Source organism: Patiria miniata, unplaced genomic scaffold, assembly GCF_015706575.1.
Source record: "Patiria miniata isolate m_02_andy unplaced genomic scaffold, ASM1570657v1 HiC_scaffold_23, whole genome shotgun sequence".
Classification (NCBI taxonomy): domain Eukaryota; kingdom Metazoa; phylum Echinodermata; class Asteroidea; order Valvatida; family Asterinidae; genus Patiria; species Patiria miniata.
The window spans coordinates 8,238,465-8,254,220 of NW_024037062.1; the positions used below are offsets into that span (position 1 = coordinate 8,238,465).

The 15,756-nt window shown below is 43.3% G+C and overlaps 2 protein-coding genes across 2 annotated transcripts; one reads left to right on the forward strand and one right to left on the reverse strand.

Moving 5' to 3' along the window:
* Positions 1–1,177: 1,177 nt before the first annotated feature.
* Positions 1,178–5,869, forward strand: LOC119731440 (kallikrein-14-like). The gene is made up of 5 exons (XM_038204608.1): positions 1,178–1,406; positions 2,327–2,441; positions 2,795–2,954; positions 4,659–4,945; positions 5,422–5,869. The coding sequence occupies exons 1-5, from the start codon at positions 1,284–1,286 to the stop codon at positions 5,775–5,777; spliced, it is 1,041 nt and encodes a 346-aa protein (XP_038060536.1). The 5' UTR covers positions 1,178–1,283; the 3' UTR covers positions 5,778–5,869.
* Positions 5,870–7,769: 1,900 nt separating this feature from the next.
* On the reverse strand, positions 7,770–14,010 carry LOC119731286 (cytochrome P450 2D3-like). Its single transcript, XM_038204422.1, has 6 exons — positions 13,629–14,010; positions 13,010–13,416; positions 10,959–11,195; positions 10,664–10,853; positions 9,358–9,495; positions 7,770–8,471 (listed from the first exon to the last, which is right to left on the reverse strand). Exons 1-6 carry the CDS (start codon positions 14,008–14,010, stop codon positions 8,293–8,295), a joined length of 1,533 nt encoding a protein of 510 aa, XP_038060350.1. The 3' UTR covers positions 7,770–8,292.
* Between the last annotated feature and the right edge of the window lie 1,746 nt (positions 14,011–15,756).

The following is a 15,756-nucleotide window of genomic DNA, read 5'->3' on the forward strand; positions in this document are numbered from 1 at the left end:
CCCCGAAAAAAAATCTGCCGCAAGCGGCCACTTTTTCCTCGCCACTGACATTTGACTTTTTACACAATGTTTAAGTACATGCGCGTATCACCGATGTGTAACCAATTGCAAACAGAGTGTGGACTAACTAAATTTTGTGAATTGGGCCAGCATTTTTTTTTTAAGTCAGTTTTGTGCAACGATGGTTGGCCAACCATAGTTAGAAATTGATACAAAATTTCCACTTTTCTTGAAAATGACAGCACACCAGGTTCCATGATTTATTCACGTACAGTCAAGAAAGGTATATCATACTAATTTGGTAATTTTTCGGGTCACTGACAGTTTTTAGTCGAGTTTTGCCTCGTGACTAAAAAAAAACACCTCACAACATAAATTTCCACTTTGCACAGAGCTGGTGTCATGGGAAACTAGGACTCCTATGGAAATCTGGTGGATTTAACCTTATATGGACTCAAACCTAACACGTGACCTGTCACTGTCCTAATTATGCTCCCTTAGACATGCTAGAACCAAATGAGTCAGTATTTCGAGTCCAGATTTTACAGTACATCGATTCAAAACACCATGGGCTGCCAAAAACGCTGTTTTGTTTCCTTGTTCCATAATTATGTTTCATTATGACATTCTTATTATGGATATAGGCTTCCTATTTTTCCCTTTACTCGGAAAATATTTGACGTAAGGGAAGTCAATGCTCACTTTTGAGCGGACGCAATCCAGTCTTCCCGGCAGCCAGTCTTTCCGCCTTGGGGGAAAAAACTTTCGATACGTTCAGCTCAGTTCAAGTTCGCTGGTTCCCACCGCTCTATCCAAGGACACATGACCCCTGCGCACAAAACGCACGTATTGTTTGTGGCGAGTGACCCACCCACAATGCTTAGCGACCCCGTGTTTCCTTTACAAGGTTTTGTGGAAATGGATTACCGGCGACCGCCGTTGGATAGGGTGATGGGATGAATGAATTCAACAAGATACCTGATTTCGTGGAAAGGAATCCACAGGTAATGACCTAGCCCGGAACTTCTTCTTTTCGACATCCAGGTTCAAGTTAAATGTCCACACGGGAGTTCAAATGATTTGGGATTGTATAAAAGCGCAGTGCTTTTCAAGGTGTAAAACATTTCAACGCCGCTCGCAATATTGACTTGGCATTTTGTGCAGTCGAGTTTTCTTTGGAAAGTCTAGCTTTTGCCAAGCAATTTCTAATAGTATAAAATCCATCTGAAGACAAAACGAAAACGAAACAGTATTTCACTTTTTGCTAGGCCTACTCCAGTATCATGTCTTGCTTGTTTCTGAGACGTTGGCTCACTGCCAACGTCTGTATATGTATCCTGTTCGTTTCGGGCATCTGCAGGGCCATTCCTCACCATACTAACATGAATGAAGGCGATACTGACATGGTGAGTCTTAACATGCATGTCTTGCTTTTCTAGCAGTTGTTGTTTTCTGTTATGTTTATTGTATTGTCAGTCTAACTGACTGTCTGGCTGACTAACTGACTGTCATTGTATACCGGGCAGTACTGTCGTGTAGGATTACCATGTAACGACAATGAATGGTGTCCATTGTGTAGATAATATGTATAAAAACAGGCGCGGATCTAGGGGGTATTTGGGGAGTACGCCCAGCTCTGTCTACATTTCAGATAAAACCTGTCTACATTTCAAATTTTTTTGCTGATGAAACCCCCCCCCCAAAAAAAAAAAATTCCTGGATACGCCCCTCAAAAAGAATTCCAGGGAATAGGCCGAATCAACTTTGATTTTTATGTGCTCTTTACACATTTCTGGGTAGCCCATTCGCTGGAACCCACTGGTCTCACATGGGGCCTAGTGAAGAGAAGACAATGTGAAGAAATTACAGTTATAGATGTGGGAGGAAAACCCCAGAAGAATATTCTGAGGTAAACCCACGGAATCAGGTATAGGGACTGAAAACCCATCCCACATGTTGGCCCAGGCGGGATTCGAACCCGGGTCACAGCGGTGGAAGGCGAGGAAAGTACCGCTTCGCCAACCTGACTCCCCAGCTATGGATTTGCCTTGTCTTGTTGTTTGGGCTTTATAGGGTTTCGTGCGATTGAATGGTGTAACAGTTCTTCAGTTTATTATAAAAGATTGTTGTTGGAGTGTGGCGTTCCAAATATCTCAGCGGTAACTGAAATTAACCAATTGCAGCGAGTACCAATTATTCGTTTTGATAAAAGGAGGAACAACATCTGGTCTTCAAAACAAAACAAAAATTGCTCCTCCGGTATTAAGCTGACTCTCTGCAGAAAAAAAATAATATATTATACTCCTAACTGACATTACCAATTCAGAAAGATATCCTTGGATCAGGAGACGACCCTTCTTTGAAGCAGGACAATATTATCAGCAACACCGGGCGAGACTTGTTGAAGATGGCACAAACAGACACCGACAGTATTGGCGGAGGTACGCGGTAAAATCACTCGCTCGCTGATAGGTCAAATTTATCACCTGCTTTGAATCATATCACCTGATTGTTCGGAAAATCAAATCGGAGCCAGTTTCATGGAGCATTTATGCAAATTAGCCTTGCTTAGTAGCAGTTTTGAATCGGCTTTTTGAGCTGACGTTTGCTTTATTTTATTGGGGTCACCAAATGTTTTGAAATGCATTAATGAAGTGAACACACTTTAAATATTCTAACTTCGGTCAAACTTCAAAAACATGCATAATATTAGATTATGAGTGCTAGGAATGTGAGATAATGTCAAGAAATGTCAAGAATTTAGGTAAATGTTTCTCTGAAAATGTGTGACCAGGATTACAGTGCGGCACCACAAGGATCGTGGGAGGGCATGTTACCGAGGCGCACTGGCCGTGGCAAGCCGAGCTTTACGTCAAGAAGACGGGGCGTCATCTGTGCGGAGGCACGCTAATCGGCAGGGAACACGTACTGACTGCCGCTCATTGTTTCGATTCGTAAGTATAGGCACACTTAATAAGTAAACGGAAATGTTTGTACTAAAGGCTTGCACACGTAGAATAGCCGGCCCAACCGGAAATCTACAAGTACGCGAGAATGGTCGACAATCTTCTGCCCAAAACCATAATGTACCTATTTTTAGTTGAAATCAAAAGATGGCCTAAATTCCTACCACTTTTACAAAGTGCCTATGTTATGCAGTTATGACGCTCTAAATTACAACAGTTTCGCCGACTTGTAAAGTAGACTGCCCCCCCCCCCCTCCAGATGGTCCAAAGGACAATGGGGTCCGGGAACCAGACTAACTTGTAAAGGAAACGCAGTGTCGCAAAGCATTTTGGGCATGTCACGTTCGTGCGCGTTTGTTTATGGTGTAAATCGAGGACACACACTTGCAACATCATCGGTGAATCGAGGTCAGAAACCGAATCGAGGACTCCTCGCTTGGAAAACGTGTACAAAACCAATAAGAGCTGTTGCAAAAAAGTTCAAGTACAAACAAAGGAAAAGGGAAGAGGAACAAAAGAAAATCCTCGATTTACACCAAACACAAACGTGCTAGCACGTGTCGTGTACATAATATGCGGAGGTCCTGACCGGGGTAATACTGTACAAAATGTATCCACTGCATGATAACTCAACTAAAGTTGTAACCAAGGTTTACTTTAGGGGCCATTCAGAATTTTCAATGTTTTAAAATTTCGAACTTTTTTCCAAATTGTGGGTGGGTGGGTCAAGCTAAATAATTGAAAATCGAAATTCACCTCCCATGGAAAAAAGATTTAAAATAAACAAAGAAAGATAGATCTTTTGACTTGCTGAACTACGCGCAAGCGTTCCGATATCGCGATGCGTGTTTCTTTTCCAACTTCGTCCCCTGTATATACTGCACACGTCATGTACGTGTATATCCCTAACTCCCTAGGGGGTGTGCAAATTCATATTGAAATTGGAGGATTCAGGACTGTTAGACCCACTGTGGCATGAGAGGGAGGTGGTTTTTCAGTAGACTTGGACGCCGGGCGTTTGTAGCGGTTAGGCCGTGCAGAGGCAGCAGGGTACCAGGTGTACTAGATCGGCTCTATAACACGCCGCGGGCGTCGATTACCAATCGCTATAAAAACTGGTGTATTCAACAACTGGACTCCAAGACTACGAGGACCGCAGCCTGTGATGTGATGTCTGCCCAAACCTGATGTTTTTCTTTCGCTCGTACTCCCCGCCCTGCAAACAGGGCGGGGGGGGGGGGGGGTACGAGCGAATGTTTTTCTCAGCTACCTCACGTGACAGGCACAACCTCGTATGTCACATGTCATCCACCTCATCCAGAAAACGACAAAACCACGGTCATCTTTGTGGCTTCCAAAACTGCAACCTGTCATTCCCAACAGCATATCAGCTGGCAAAACACAAGAAAACTGAAGGTCACCAGTGCAAAAGAGGAAGACCGACAACTTCACGCCGTCACTGAACTAGACACACATGTACATGTGTATACATGTTCAAGTTCAAGTATATGTACATGCAAGTGCATGTACATGTACTTGTTCAGTTTTTTATTAATCGAAATTAGGGGTGGGTGGGTCAAAATAATTTGGAAAAACAGTCGAAATTTTAAAACATTGAAAATTCTGAATGGCCCCTTAACTTTCTGCAGGGCGAATTTTGAAAGGTTTTTTTATTGCTTTTATAATTTTCAGATATGACACGGCCGAAGTCATGGTTCGCTTGGGCAGCCGCAGCCGCACCCTCGAGGAGTCCAGTGTGCAGACGTATCCCATCGCGTGCTCACACGGGCACAAACGGTACAGGAGAGAGACAAACTACGACTACGACATCGTGCTCCTGAAGCTAAAGACGGCTGCAGCGGAGGCTACTCCAGCGCGTGGTGTCCAACTCACCGAGCACGTGGCACCGGCGTGTTTGCCAATTCGACGAGAATTTGGCGCGGATGCAAAATGTGTGGTCACCGGTTGGGGATATACGAGTAAGAGGCGAGATTTCATTGGTTCCCTCGGTCATTCTCGCAGCCAATAAAAACGCAGGTTTCTCACTTATGCTTGAAAGTCATGATGAGTTTCAATCTTGTAGATTGAGTTTTGAATGTTGATACTTTATCAAGTTTATAAGGGCATGAAAATGGCACGTTAGTTAGGCGAGGGAGTGTGGACTAGTGGTTAAGGTTTGTGACTCTTGATCAGGGTTCGAATCCAGCTGTTGGCCATAATAATGTTGTGTCCTTGGGCAAGCCAATTTACGACAACTAACCCCTCTCCACCCTGGTGTATGAATGGGCAGCGGCATTAGCTGTGATCTGCAATGGACTTCCGTCTCATCCACAGGGAATAGAAATATTTTCAGTCGTTTAACGCAAGATAAAGGAAAATAGTTTGTGTTAATGTTAAATGTTCTCTTCTTTGTCTCATTTTTTCTGTACCACTGATGTATTGACTTTTTTCCCAGGTTTTAGGAGTCTTCTACTTGGCAGGCTTCCATCGGAGCTAAGAGAAGCAACGGTGCCCCTCATCAGCGCCAAAACGTGCCGGAACGCCTACGGATTCACCCTCACCAGCAGAATGGTATGCGCCGGCCACATGCACGGCGAACGGCGGCCGGACACGTGCAAAGGCGACAGCGGGGGTCCGCTTGTCTGCCAATCACAGGACGGGAGGTGGAAACTCTGGGGCGTGACGTCATGGGGCGGGAACCAGTTCTGCAGCCAATCGCCGACCGATCCGGCACCAGGGGTTTACACCAGGGTGGACAAGTTTGTGAATTGGATCGAGAAAAAGATGTCGGCAAAACGATGTTTCAAATGATTAGAACAGCCAGTAATAATATTGTATTATTTATGACATTATAGAACAAGTATTTATTGCATTTTTAATTCGGGCAATAAATTTTGCTTAATTCGGGTTTTTTTCTGGCTGAAAAATTGATTTTCTCGCGCAATTTTTTTTTTCGTGCGAAGCAGTTTTTGATCGATCCGGAACTGATTGAACCGATCCAGAACTAGGAAAAAGGGCATCGGCACATTTGACGTCGTAAAGTCAAATTTAAAGGAGCTTAAATTTGGAAAATTGTTGTGTAACATCTCCATCATTTAAGGTAAACTTTTTAATCAATGTCACTTGAATTCGTGGAGTAGTTGAGCTGAAGCTGATGCCTGAATGATGTATGCTATCCGGAACTAGGAAAACGACTGTATTGGAATTCTTTCCGAAAATAAAGCACATAGGCCTAGTTTGGGTCATGTCTTTTTTCTCCATGATATAAATGAACTATTATTCTGTAATCATTCCAAAATTAATTTTAGAAGGCGTTTTTGGAATTTGGTTTTTGTCTGGCATTTTCTTCATGGTCTTGCATGTCGGGGATGAAATGTACCGACTTGCTTTATTTATATGTTTATTGTTTACTGTCATTGACTGTAACTTTTTAAGGGGCCCATTTTAGAAATAATTTCGATATCTCAAACAGACTTTTATTGAGATGAATATTTGTGAAGAAATTGGACTCTCTCAGACTCAGGTTTTTTTTCTACGGAGAGGCCTAGGCTATATTATGAGTCACCTGACAGCACAATTTGCCCATCTCTCTCCTCCAGTGATCCTCTTCTGTGTGAGGTCTGCCCAAACCTAATGTTTTTCTCAGCTAGCTAGCTCAAGTGACAGTCACAACCGCATAATTATTTCACAAGTCATCCACCTCATCCAGAAAACGACAAAACCACGGCCATCTTTGTAGCTTCCAAGACTGCAATCTGTCTTTCCCAATATCAGCTGACGAAACACAAACAAATCTGCAGGTCACCAGCTAGTGCAAAAGAAGAAGACCGACAACTTAACGAGGTTGTGGAATGCTAGAAGACATTTCCGTCATTTTTCGGGTATATGTAGCCTAAGGTGTGATGAAATAAAAACGACTATTGTGTCTGTCATGAAATGAGTACAAAAGGTACTTTTGAGAGCTGTTTTTCAGGTCCTGTTTCGACCCGAACGTGCAATTTGTGTAAAAGTCGTCGTTGGGGGCAGCAAACAAAATATAGTAAATCGTGACGTAATAAACAGGACTCGTTTATACTACACTGCATCGGAAGTCCTGTTTATTACGTCCACAGACATCCATAGTCGTGATGGAAACATGTTTAAAAAGTAGGTACACAAGTGTTTGGAAAATTGTTCTAAACTTGTTACGTGCGGCGAACGCACGGCAAAACGGGAATCATGACTTTTGAAGCAAAGGCAAAAATAGAGACAAAAACACTACAAACAAAATTTAATTAATTCGCCTAAGTCATTCAACACGTCAAACGTGTTACAGCAAGCAATCTCGGTTAGTTTGCAACTCCATGCAAGAACTCCAGAGCATTATATACAGGCAAAGCTAAATTAATTTACAAAGAAGTTAGCAAAGCAGCAAATTATTCAAACAGGCAAAATACAGTCAAGAACAAGCCGGCAAAGTAAAGTTGTTAAGCAAAAACAAAAAGGCAAATTGTATTGGGCCGAATATAACTACCAATAAGGAACCAGTAGCAGGAACAGGTCCCGCCCAGCCAGTGCCCACAACGGTATTAGCGCAGCCGTCGAACCAAGCATCCCGCACCCAGCCGCAGATCAGCCAAGCCACAGGTAAATCGGCGTTGAACCCCGGAAAGTCAGCCACATCAGTCGGGTCATGCGCCACGACAGTTCAGGTCTCCGTCCGGTATACCGTCAGCCTAGTCGGCAACGATCCAGCGGTGATGTTACATCGGTAAGAACGGCGGGAGATGCTAGCTCAACGACGCCCTAATGGAAATCGCACATAATGGTTGTACATGGGCACCAACTCGGAGCGAATAAAAACCAGTCAGTGCTTATATAGGGTATTTACCCGCGCGTAGCCACCATAACAAACATTCATTAAATACCAAAAAATTCTAGTGCGGGAGCAAACCGTACTAAAGGATTACAACAAAAGTGGGTTTGTAAACAAAGTCTAAAGGCAAGCCCAGTAAAACCGCTCCCAAAACGCTAAAAAAAATCATTTTATCATTCAGAATGTCCATTCACTGGTGTCTCTCCATGCATCTCTTCCTGGCAAAAGAAAAGAAAAAAAATCTTCTTTTTAACTTAATTTGCCAGATTGGGCCCATTCATTGTCGTTACGGGTAATCCTATACAATAGCACTGCCCGGCTCACAGGTGACAGTGAGGCAGTGCAATGGGTGCAATGAGGACATTAGGTGGGCTCTCTGGGACCACCAACAAGTAAAATCAGGATCAACTCTGTGCAGTCGAAAATTCCAGTACACTCCATCTTGAACAAAATGTCATCCCTTTTCAGTATTTAGCGTTTAACCGCGCACACATCGAACGGCTCTGGTACGTAGGTAAAGCTGGGAACACCCCTCATGGACGGTTTGGGCGCCCCCAACGGCAGCTTGAAAGTGAACCTCTGGAACAGGTTGGTGACGAACAGGAACATCTCCATCCTGGCCAGCCCCTCGCCAAGACAACTCCGTCGACCTTTGACACGAGAAGGCAAAACAAAATCGACAATCAGAAAGGAAGATGTTATCTCGAAAAGAGAAAAAAACGGGGTGTCTTGTGGCACTACCAGAACGAAGTAGCTATCTGGGATACAATTCCAATGATACTGAAAGTCACTTCTGTCTGGTACCAAACGATTCTGATAAATCTTACAGTTGCAAGCCAGTAAACAGGCTCAAAATTGCCTACGCCGGCCAATTCACGATTGGCATGCCATCAAATTCTCCGCTATTAGAACTCTTTTGGCCGTGAACTTTAGGGTTTGTTATAAAAAAAGGTAGAAGCCGTGCAGAGAACTGCGAGCTCGTATTTTAGTGTGAAATTTGGATGATATTAGGCCCTAAAATCTCTCTATTTCGCAATGGAGTGCAGGCATCAGTTTTTTAGAATGGCGATGGACTTCGGGACTATATTTAGGGTGGACATTTCTGCCAAAAATCGTGGGATTATGCCAACAAAAATTGAACAGAAAATAAAAGACAATGAAATGGGCTTTAGTTTGATGCGTGTCTCAAACACCTTGGAGAATTGTGAGTATGTTTCCTGATTTATGGAAGTGGGGGTAATTTCTCAATTGGGTCTATGACAGGTTACACTGGTCTGCAACCCTACGAATGCCAAGATCTATGAGAGACACAATGTACGTGTCGTGAGGTCAAGGAACCAGACTGGCTTCATGTTTGAATACGAAATCATTATTTTTCAGCGAATTATGGCGCTCTAAGGCGGGTTGTAAATGTAGGGAAACAACAGCTGTCAAAATGCTGCAAGACGTTGATTTAAGGAAAACTGCAAATTGAGTTTCTTCATTCATATAACTACATGTAGTCTCGATGATATTTGTTCAACATGGCCCACTTACCTATTGAGAAGGGTATGAATCCCTCATGTTGGATGAGTTTGGTGCCATCTTTGCTCAGAAAGCGGTCAGGGTTGAACTCCTCTGGACGATCCCAAACCCTGGGGTCGTTCATCATCGTCCACAGAGCAAAAAACACATCTGGTGCAAATTAGGCAAGAAAGGCTGAATGAATTTTACCTAAAGGCATTATCCCCAAAGTAACCTTCCCACAAATCGGTCTCAAAAAACTTACTGAGATTATGAAGCATACTTGATTAGGCCAAAAAAAAAAGTCTCCGGTTTCTGGTATGCGCGCGCGTCGCCGTAGCCATGCGCGTCGGCAAAATGAAAAAGGTTTTTTTTTCAATGAAAGATGATGTCTCAAAACCGCCAAACTCACTGGTTTGACTGGAATCCTGCTGCTGCACAATTTTAACGTGTTTTTAGATTGGGTTATGGTCGAGAATAAGCTTTATGTGGCCTCTCTGGACTCCCATATATTTGCACTAAGTTTAGTCGGGCACCATTTGCAGTCATCAGCCGACATTTAAAGCAAAAAAATCAGGTAAAAAAAAAAAAAAGCCGCGTCGCCGCACCACTTTTTGGGCAAGCTCCATACCAGAAACCGGAGACCTTTTTTGGGGGGGCCTTAAAGATCGTGGACAAAATGTTGCAACCTGACGCCACTTGTTTTCTTCATATAGCATCTCAATGAAGGCACTTCATTGCAAAAATGATGATAAGACATGCATCTGGGACTGAGAAACATTTCCAACTTTGTTAGGAAATACTTGACTCTCCATAGACTTTGTACACAATTGCGGAAGTGGCGTCAGGTTGCAAGATTTTTATCTAAGATCGTACTGGTATTAAATACCCCTTCAAATAATTCCATCTGGCTTAAATGCTGTAATTAGAAGAAATCAAGAAAATGCGGACGATTTCCAACGATTAGTCCTTTCGGGCGATCCACAATGCATTGCGCAACCAAGAGCCAAGGAGAGTCCACGACTTTTCAAGTTTACGGTGGACAAAACATGGCCGATTTGAATGAGTGTGTCAGTAGACAACTTTAGATAATTTGTTAAAGATAGGGGCATAGCGTTCTGCTATATTGATAAAAAAAAAGGGCAAACAGAATACTCGAATCATACTCTTACGATGTCCTGCGCTACGAATTTGTCGACCATCGCCCATAATTACTGCACTGGGAAAATGAACTCTCAGTGGCAAACTCTTGGTGGCGCACTGCATTGTAAATCGCCTGAAATCCATTCACAATGCATGTGCGCTACCAAGATGGGCTTCGCCCCAACCGATATCGTACCGTTCCCTTTCGGGATGGTGTAGCCTCTCAACTGTATTTCTTGAGTCGCCTTGTAGGGTAGCGCAGAGGCCGCAACGGGCCGGAAGCGCTGTATCTCGTTCAGGACCGCGTTGGTGTAGGGCATGCTGGGACGGTCCTCACAAGATGGCTGCCAGTCACCTCCAACCACCTCACTGATCTCTCTCTGGATCTGAAAAATGCATGCAATGGTGCAGTGGTTATTGAGCGGGTGCTATGAGGCAAGCGTGAGCCAATAAAATGGCAGGAGATTATATTTCTTGGTTTTTGCTTTTACCTTTTCTTGCACTTCGGGGTGGTTCAGCACGGCAGCTACCAGCCACAGGATCGTGTTTGAGGTTGTGTCTGTCCCCGCACCGAACATGTCAAAGACCGAGTGCCAGATGTGCTGAAAGGCGAAAGTCGCGTCCTTGGTACTCGCCGAGGCGCCGCTGCGCTCTCGCTCTTTGATTTCCCCGATGTACAGATCGATGAAGTCCCGGAAATCGTTAGGATCATAAGAATCCCGGTGCTCCTAAAGATTTATAAAATAAATTACAATGACGTACGTAGTCAGCATGGGTAAGATCGAGGGTATTTAACGCCCCCCCCCCCCATTATTGTTATGAGTGCCTTTTTTTCACAAGCGCCATTTTCATGAACGGCCTTTTTAACGATGGTTTTTTTTAAATGTCGCAATATTATGGTTACAGACCAAAAAAAAGACTGTCCTATAGACCACAGGAATCAGTACAAGTCTAATCTCTCTGTTGTATGCAGCGCTGAATCAAATATCAAGTTCGCTGAATCAATGTCAAGGTCCGACAACCACTGTGTCGCGTGTCGAGTGTCACGATCGGGCCACCTTTCAGTTTTCTGATTGGGCATTCTTTGACAATGTGACGGTCTGATCAGCAGCCCTACAGTCACACTCAGGTGTTGGCTTCATATGCCATTTGTGTCTAGCATGAGACCAGTCCGCCCGTGGCCAGTGAGGATCCATCAGACGACACAAGCTACTTCTGGGAATGTCGAAGCCAGCTGGTACTTCAGAAGGTGACCGCAGTTCTTTGAGGGCATTTATATCATCATCCTTTCACTCTGCGGACCATTTCTCAATGATGAGATGATCAGCAGCGGTTTGTGGTATATCCCGGTCTGCAAGGTAAGCGGGCGACCCTTCATTGAGAACGGAGACCGGAATGGGAGCCGGGTTGGCAGAGGATCACCTGTCACAGCTCTATGTAGGAGATGATTGCAGTCGGCTGCAGCTCTCCATACAGGCTGTCGTGGCAGTGAGAGCTTCCCGTCGAATGTGAGGTGGTGGTTTGTTTGCTAGTGGCTAGATGTGGGGGTCGATTTGACTGTCCCATTGACTAGTTTCATTGAGGCGTTTAGATCCGTGTTCCTTAAACTTCGGCGTATGTGAGCTTGCACACCAGACTGGGACACAGTATTCAGCCGGCGCGTACACCAGGGCCAGAGTGGACGTCCGTACGGTGGGCGTGTTTGCTCCCCATTTTGTTCCAGCTACTTTCCTGATGAAGTTGACTCTGGTGCCTATTTTCTTTTACAGCTTTTCAGATGAGTTTTGTAGGACAAACTCCTATCCAGGGTCACATCATTATGTTGGATTGTGAGCATGGTCCAGCTTTCTTTCACCCAGGGATACACTCTGGGTGAGCTTTGCTTGTCTGTTGTTTAGGTGGAAAGCTGAAACAACAGTCTTCCCAACACTAAAAGTTAGATGCCACTTGTGAAAGTAGGCATCCATGTCTTCAATGTCCTTGGTGAGGGTAACTGACAGCTCATCAATGGTCTTTGCTGGGGTTGCAAGGCATATGTCTTCAGCATAGATGTACTTATTGCTGTGGTAAATGGAAAGTCTGCCGTGTAGATGTTGAAGAGCGGTGGTGCAAGGACCGATCCTTGGGTAGGCCGTTGCGTAAGCTGCGGTGTCTGCTCATCCTGTTTCCAAGTTGGAGCGTAAAAGACCGGTTGTTGATGAGCTCCATAATCATCTTGATGCTAAGAAGTCTAATACGGTTCTTATTGAGTTGCCATGACAAGCGCCACCTTTTGTTCGATACTGCCTGTGGTCGTCCATTTTGAACAGCGCCCCCATGCATAGGAATATGATGTCAGTCCCTACCTGATTCCGCGGGCTTCCCCCAGATATATTTTACTGGGGTTTTCCTCCAACGTCTTAAACTGTAATTCCTTCGCATTGTCTTCCCTGAACATGTTTCTTTCTTCATATTGCGAGCTTACTTTGTCAGGAGCGCTTTTGAGAAATCTTGCTTTCATTACCAGAAAGAAAAAGATAATAATTTCATAGAAATTGTTTACCTGAACAATTCCGTTGATCCGTTCTCTTATGTATCTCAGACATCCATGAACTTTGGAGTAGAGAGGGGTTAGGATGAGCAGGGGAAACATATTTGCCAGCGATCCAAAACCGGTAGTGTGTAAGATATACTGCAAACTGCGCACCAACTTCTTGAAATTCGGGTCGTCGTAATCGAAACGGTACCCGAAACAGACGGTGCAGATGATGTTGGACACCGCGTTGTGGATAATGAGGTTGGGATCGAAGGATCGATGCTCTTTAGCTTCGATTCTCTCCACCAGGTATCGAGCCTCCTCGTTGATCTTGTGCTCCAGGCTCTTCTTGCCGACTCCGAGTTTTCGAAAGGCACCGAGGCCGAAGTGTCGCTGCTCTTTGGCAGACTCGCCGTCGGCAAACAGAAAACTTCCTGTTGAAATCATTTGTGACGTAATTACAACAGATGAATTATGCATAAGTTATTCGAGATTGATTTAAACTAAAAAAATTTTTTTTAAAAACCACTGTATGACAATTTTGGATAGTCAGTTCCTCATTTTGTGACTATCCAAGGTGGCCAACAAAGATGTATCAAACCCATTCTCTTTCAAATGTTATTCTTCTCGCTGGATCTGTTCTTACCTTTTGTACCCGTGAGTGTTGATGCTGACGGCACAGGGGCTCTGTCCAGGAGCCGTTCTCCTTTACTCAGCAGCAACTCCTTAGCTGCATCGATGTCGCTGATGACGATGATAGGAGACCTAAAGGGCGACATCCCGACCGACATGACGCCGCCGTACTGCCGGCCCCAATCCATAAACAACTCGTGAATGAGCTTTTTGGACCGGGCCAGGGCTGGAATGTTCCCCAGCAGGGGCCATCGCCACGGCCCCGGCGGAAGGTTCTTCTGTCGGCCTCGGAGCAGCCACAAGACCACCAGGAAAATCAGCAAGAAGACTCCGGCAGACTTGAGATCGAGAGCGCCGGTGAGCGAAGAAAAAACAGCTGAATTCTGACCAGCCATGATATCCAATTCCCCTCACTACTCTATTGGATAAAGTGCCACGAATGAACTAACACAGTTCCACAGCAAGCGGCCTTTTATGCCATAATTTTATTTACACGTTTCAAAGTCTACTTAATGTGTCAAGTCATGGTCAAGTACAGCTTCACATTACATGCAGTTTAGAGGTCTCAGTCATAACGTCACGAGATTCGGCGATGTCGTTCATTCACGTTTCACCATTTTGCAGAACACACGCATGCGCTTCCAAAGTCCATGCCTATGGCGTGTCAAACGTTGCAATATTCAATATTTTGCAATATATATGTTGGATGTTCAATATGTGTTTGTTATCTTTTACATTTATGTGCGATCTTATAAGTTTGCGATGTTTTTCATTATTTGCGCGATGTTTAATATATTTGTGCGATGTTTTACAATATATTATGTGTGATGTTCATATATATGTGTGCGATTTTTACATTTATATGCGATTTTCAATTTATATGTGCGATGTTTTCAATATTATGTTCGATTTTTTGCATTAAATGGGCAATGTTTTTCGATACAATTGTGTGTGTTGTTTTAAAATATATTTGCGATATTCTCAAATATGTGAGCAATGTTTTACACATATTTTTGACATTTCGAGCTATTTGTATTCGATGTTTCATCGGTACGGTATGTTTGCATTCGATCTTTTGCAATATGCATTTGATGTTTCCCTTTTCATTCGATGTTTCGTTAAGAGTCAAAGTCTGGTTACTAGACCGCGAAAGTCTGACTATTTTGCCTAAAGTCAGTGTATGAGACGTCAGGGGATCGCGTAAAGTGATAAGAGCCAGACCTAAACGGTAAAAACCGGAATTGTGGGTAATTCTTTAAGCATATACGCAATGCGTTCATCATTGTTTGGGCAATACCCCCAGCTGTGCCTGTACTACCCATAGTGTTATGTGCATCATCTATGCATTGAGGAGTGCATGACACATGGTCTGAGCTCCAAGGCCGATGTGCACCTGTCCCGTTTAATGATCCAGTTACCTGATAATTTGTTTGAAAAATTCCAGATGTAAAATTGGGCAAAATAAGATGTTTTTGAAAAAAAAATCAAATTGTAAGGGGTTAACCTTGCATTTTTTTAGCAAAATCGGGAAAAATCAGATGTTTCTGGAAAATTGCAGATTGTATGGGGTTAGATGTTTATGAAACATTTCAAATTGTAAGGGGTGAACATTGCATATTTTAGCGAAATTGGGCAAAATCAGATGTTTCCGAAAAAATTCAGATGTAAGGGATTATCCTTGCTTTTTTATTGAAATTTGGCAAAGTTAGATGTTTATGAAAAATTTCAAATTATCAGGGGTTAACCTTGCATTTTTTAAGCGAAATTGGGAAAAAATTCTGATGTTTCTGGAAAATTTCAGATTGTAAGGGGTTAACCTTGCTTTTTAAATACGACTAAGTTGGGAAAAATTAGATGTTCATGAAAAAAATTCAAATTGTAAGGGGTTAACCTTGCATTTTTTTAAGCAAAATAGGACACAATCAGATGATCCTGGAAAATTGCAGATTGTTAGGGCTTAACCCTGTATTCCTAGCAAAATTGGGCAAAAAGAAATGTTTATAAAAAATTTTAAATTGTAAGAGGTGTACCTTGTATATTTAGTAAAATTTGGCAAAATCAGATTTGTATGGAAAATCTAAAATGGTAAGGGGTTAACCTTAATTTTTTTAGCAAAATTTGGAACATATTTTACTAAAATT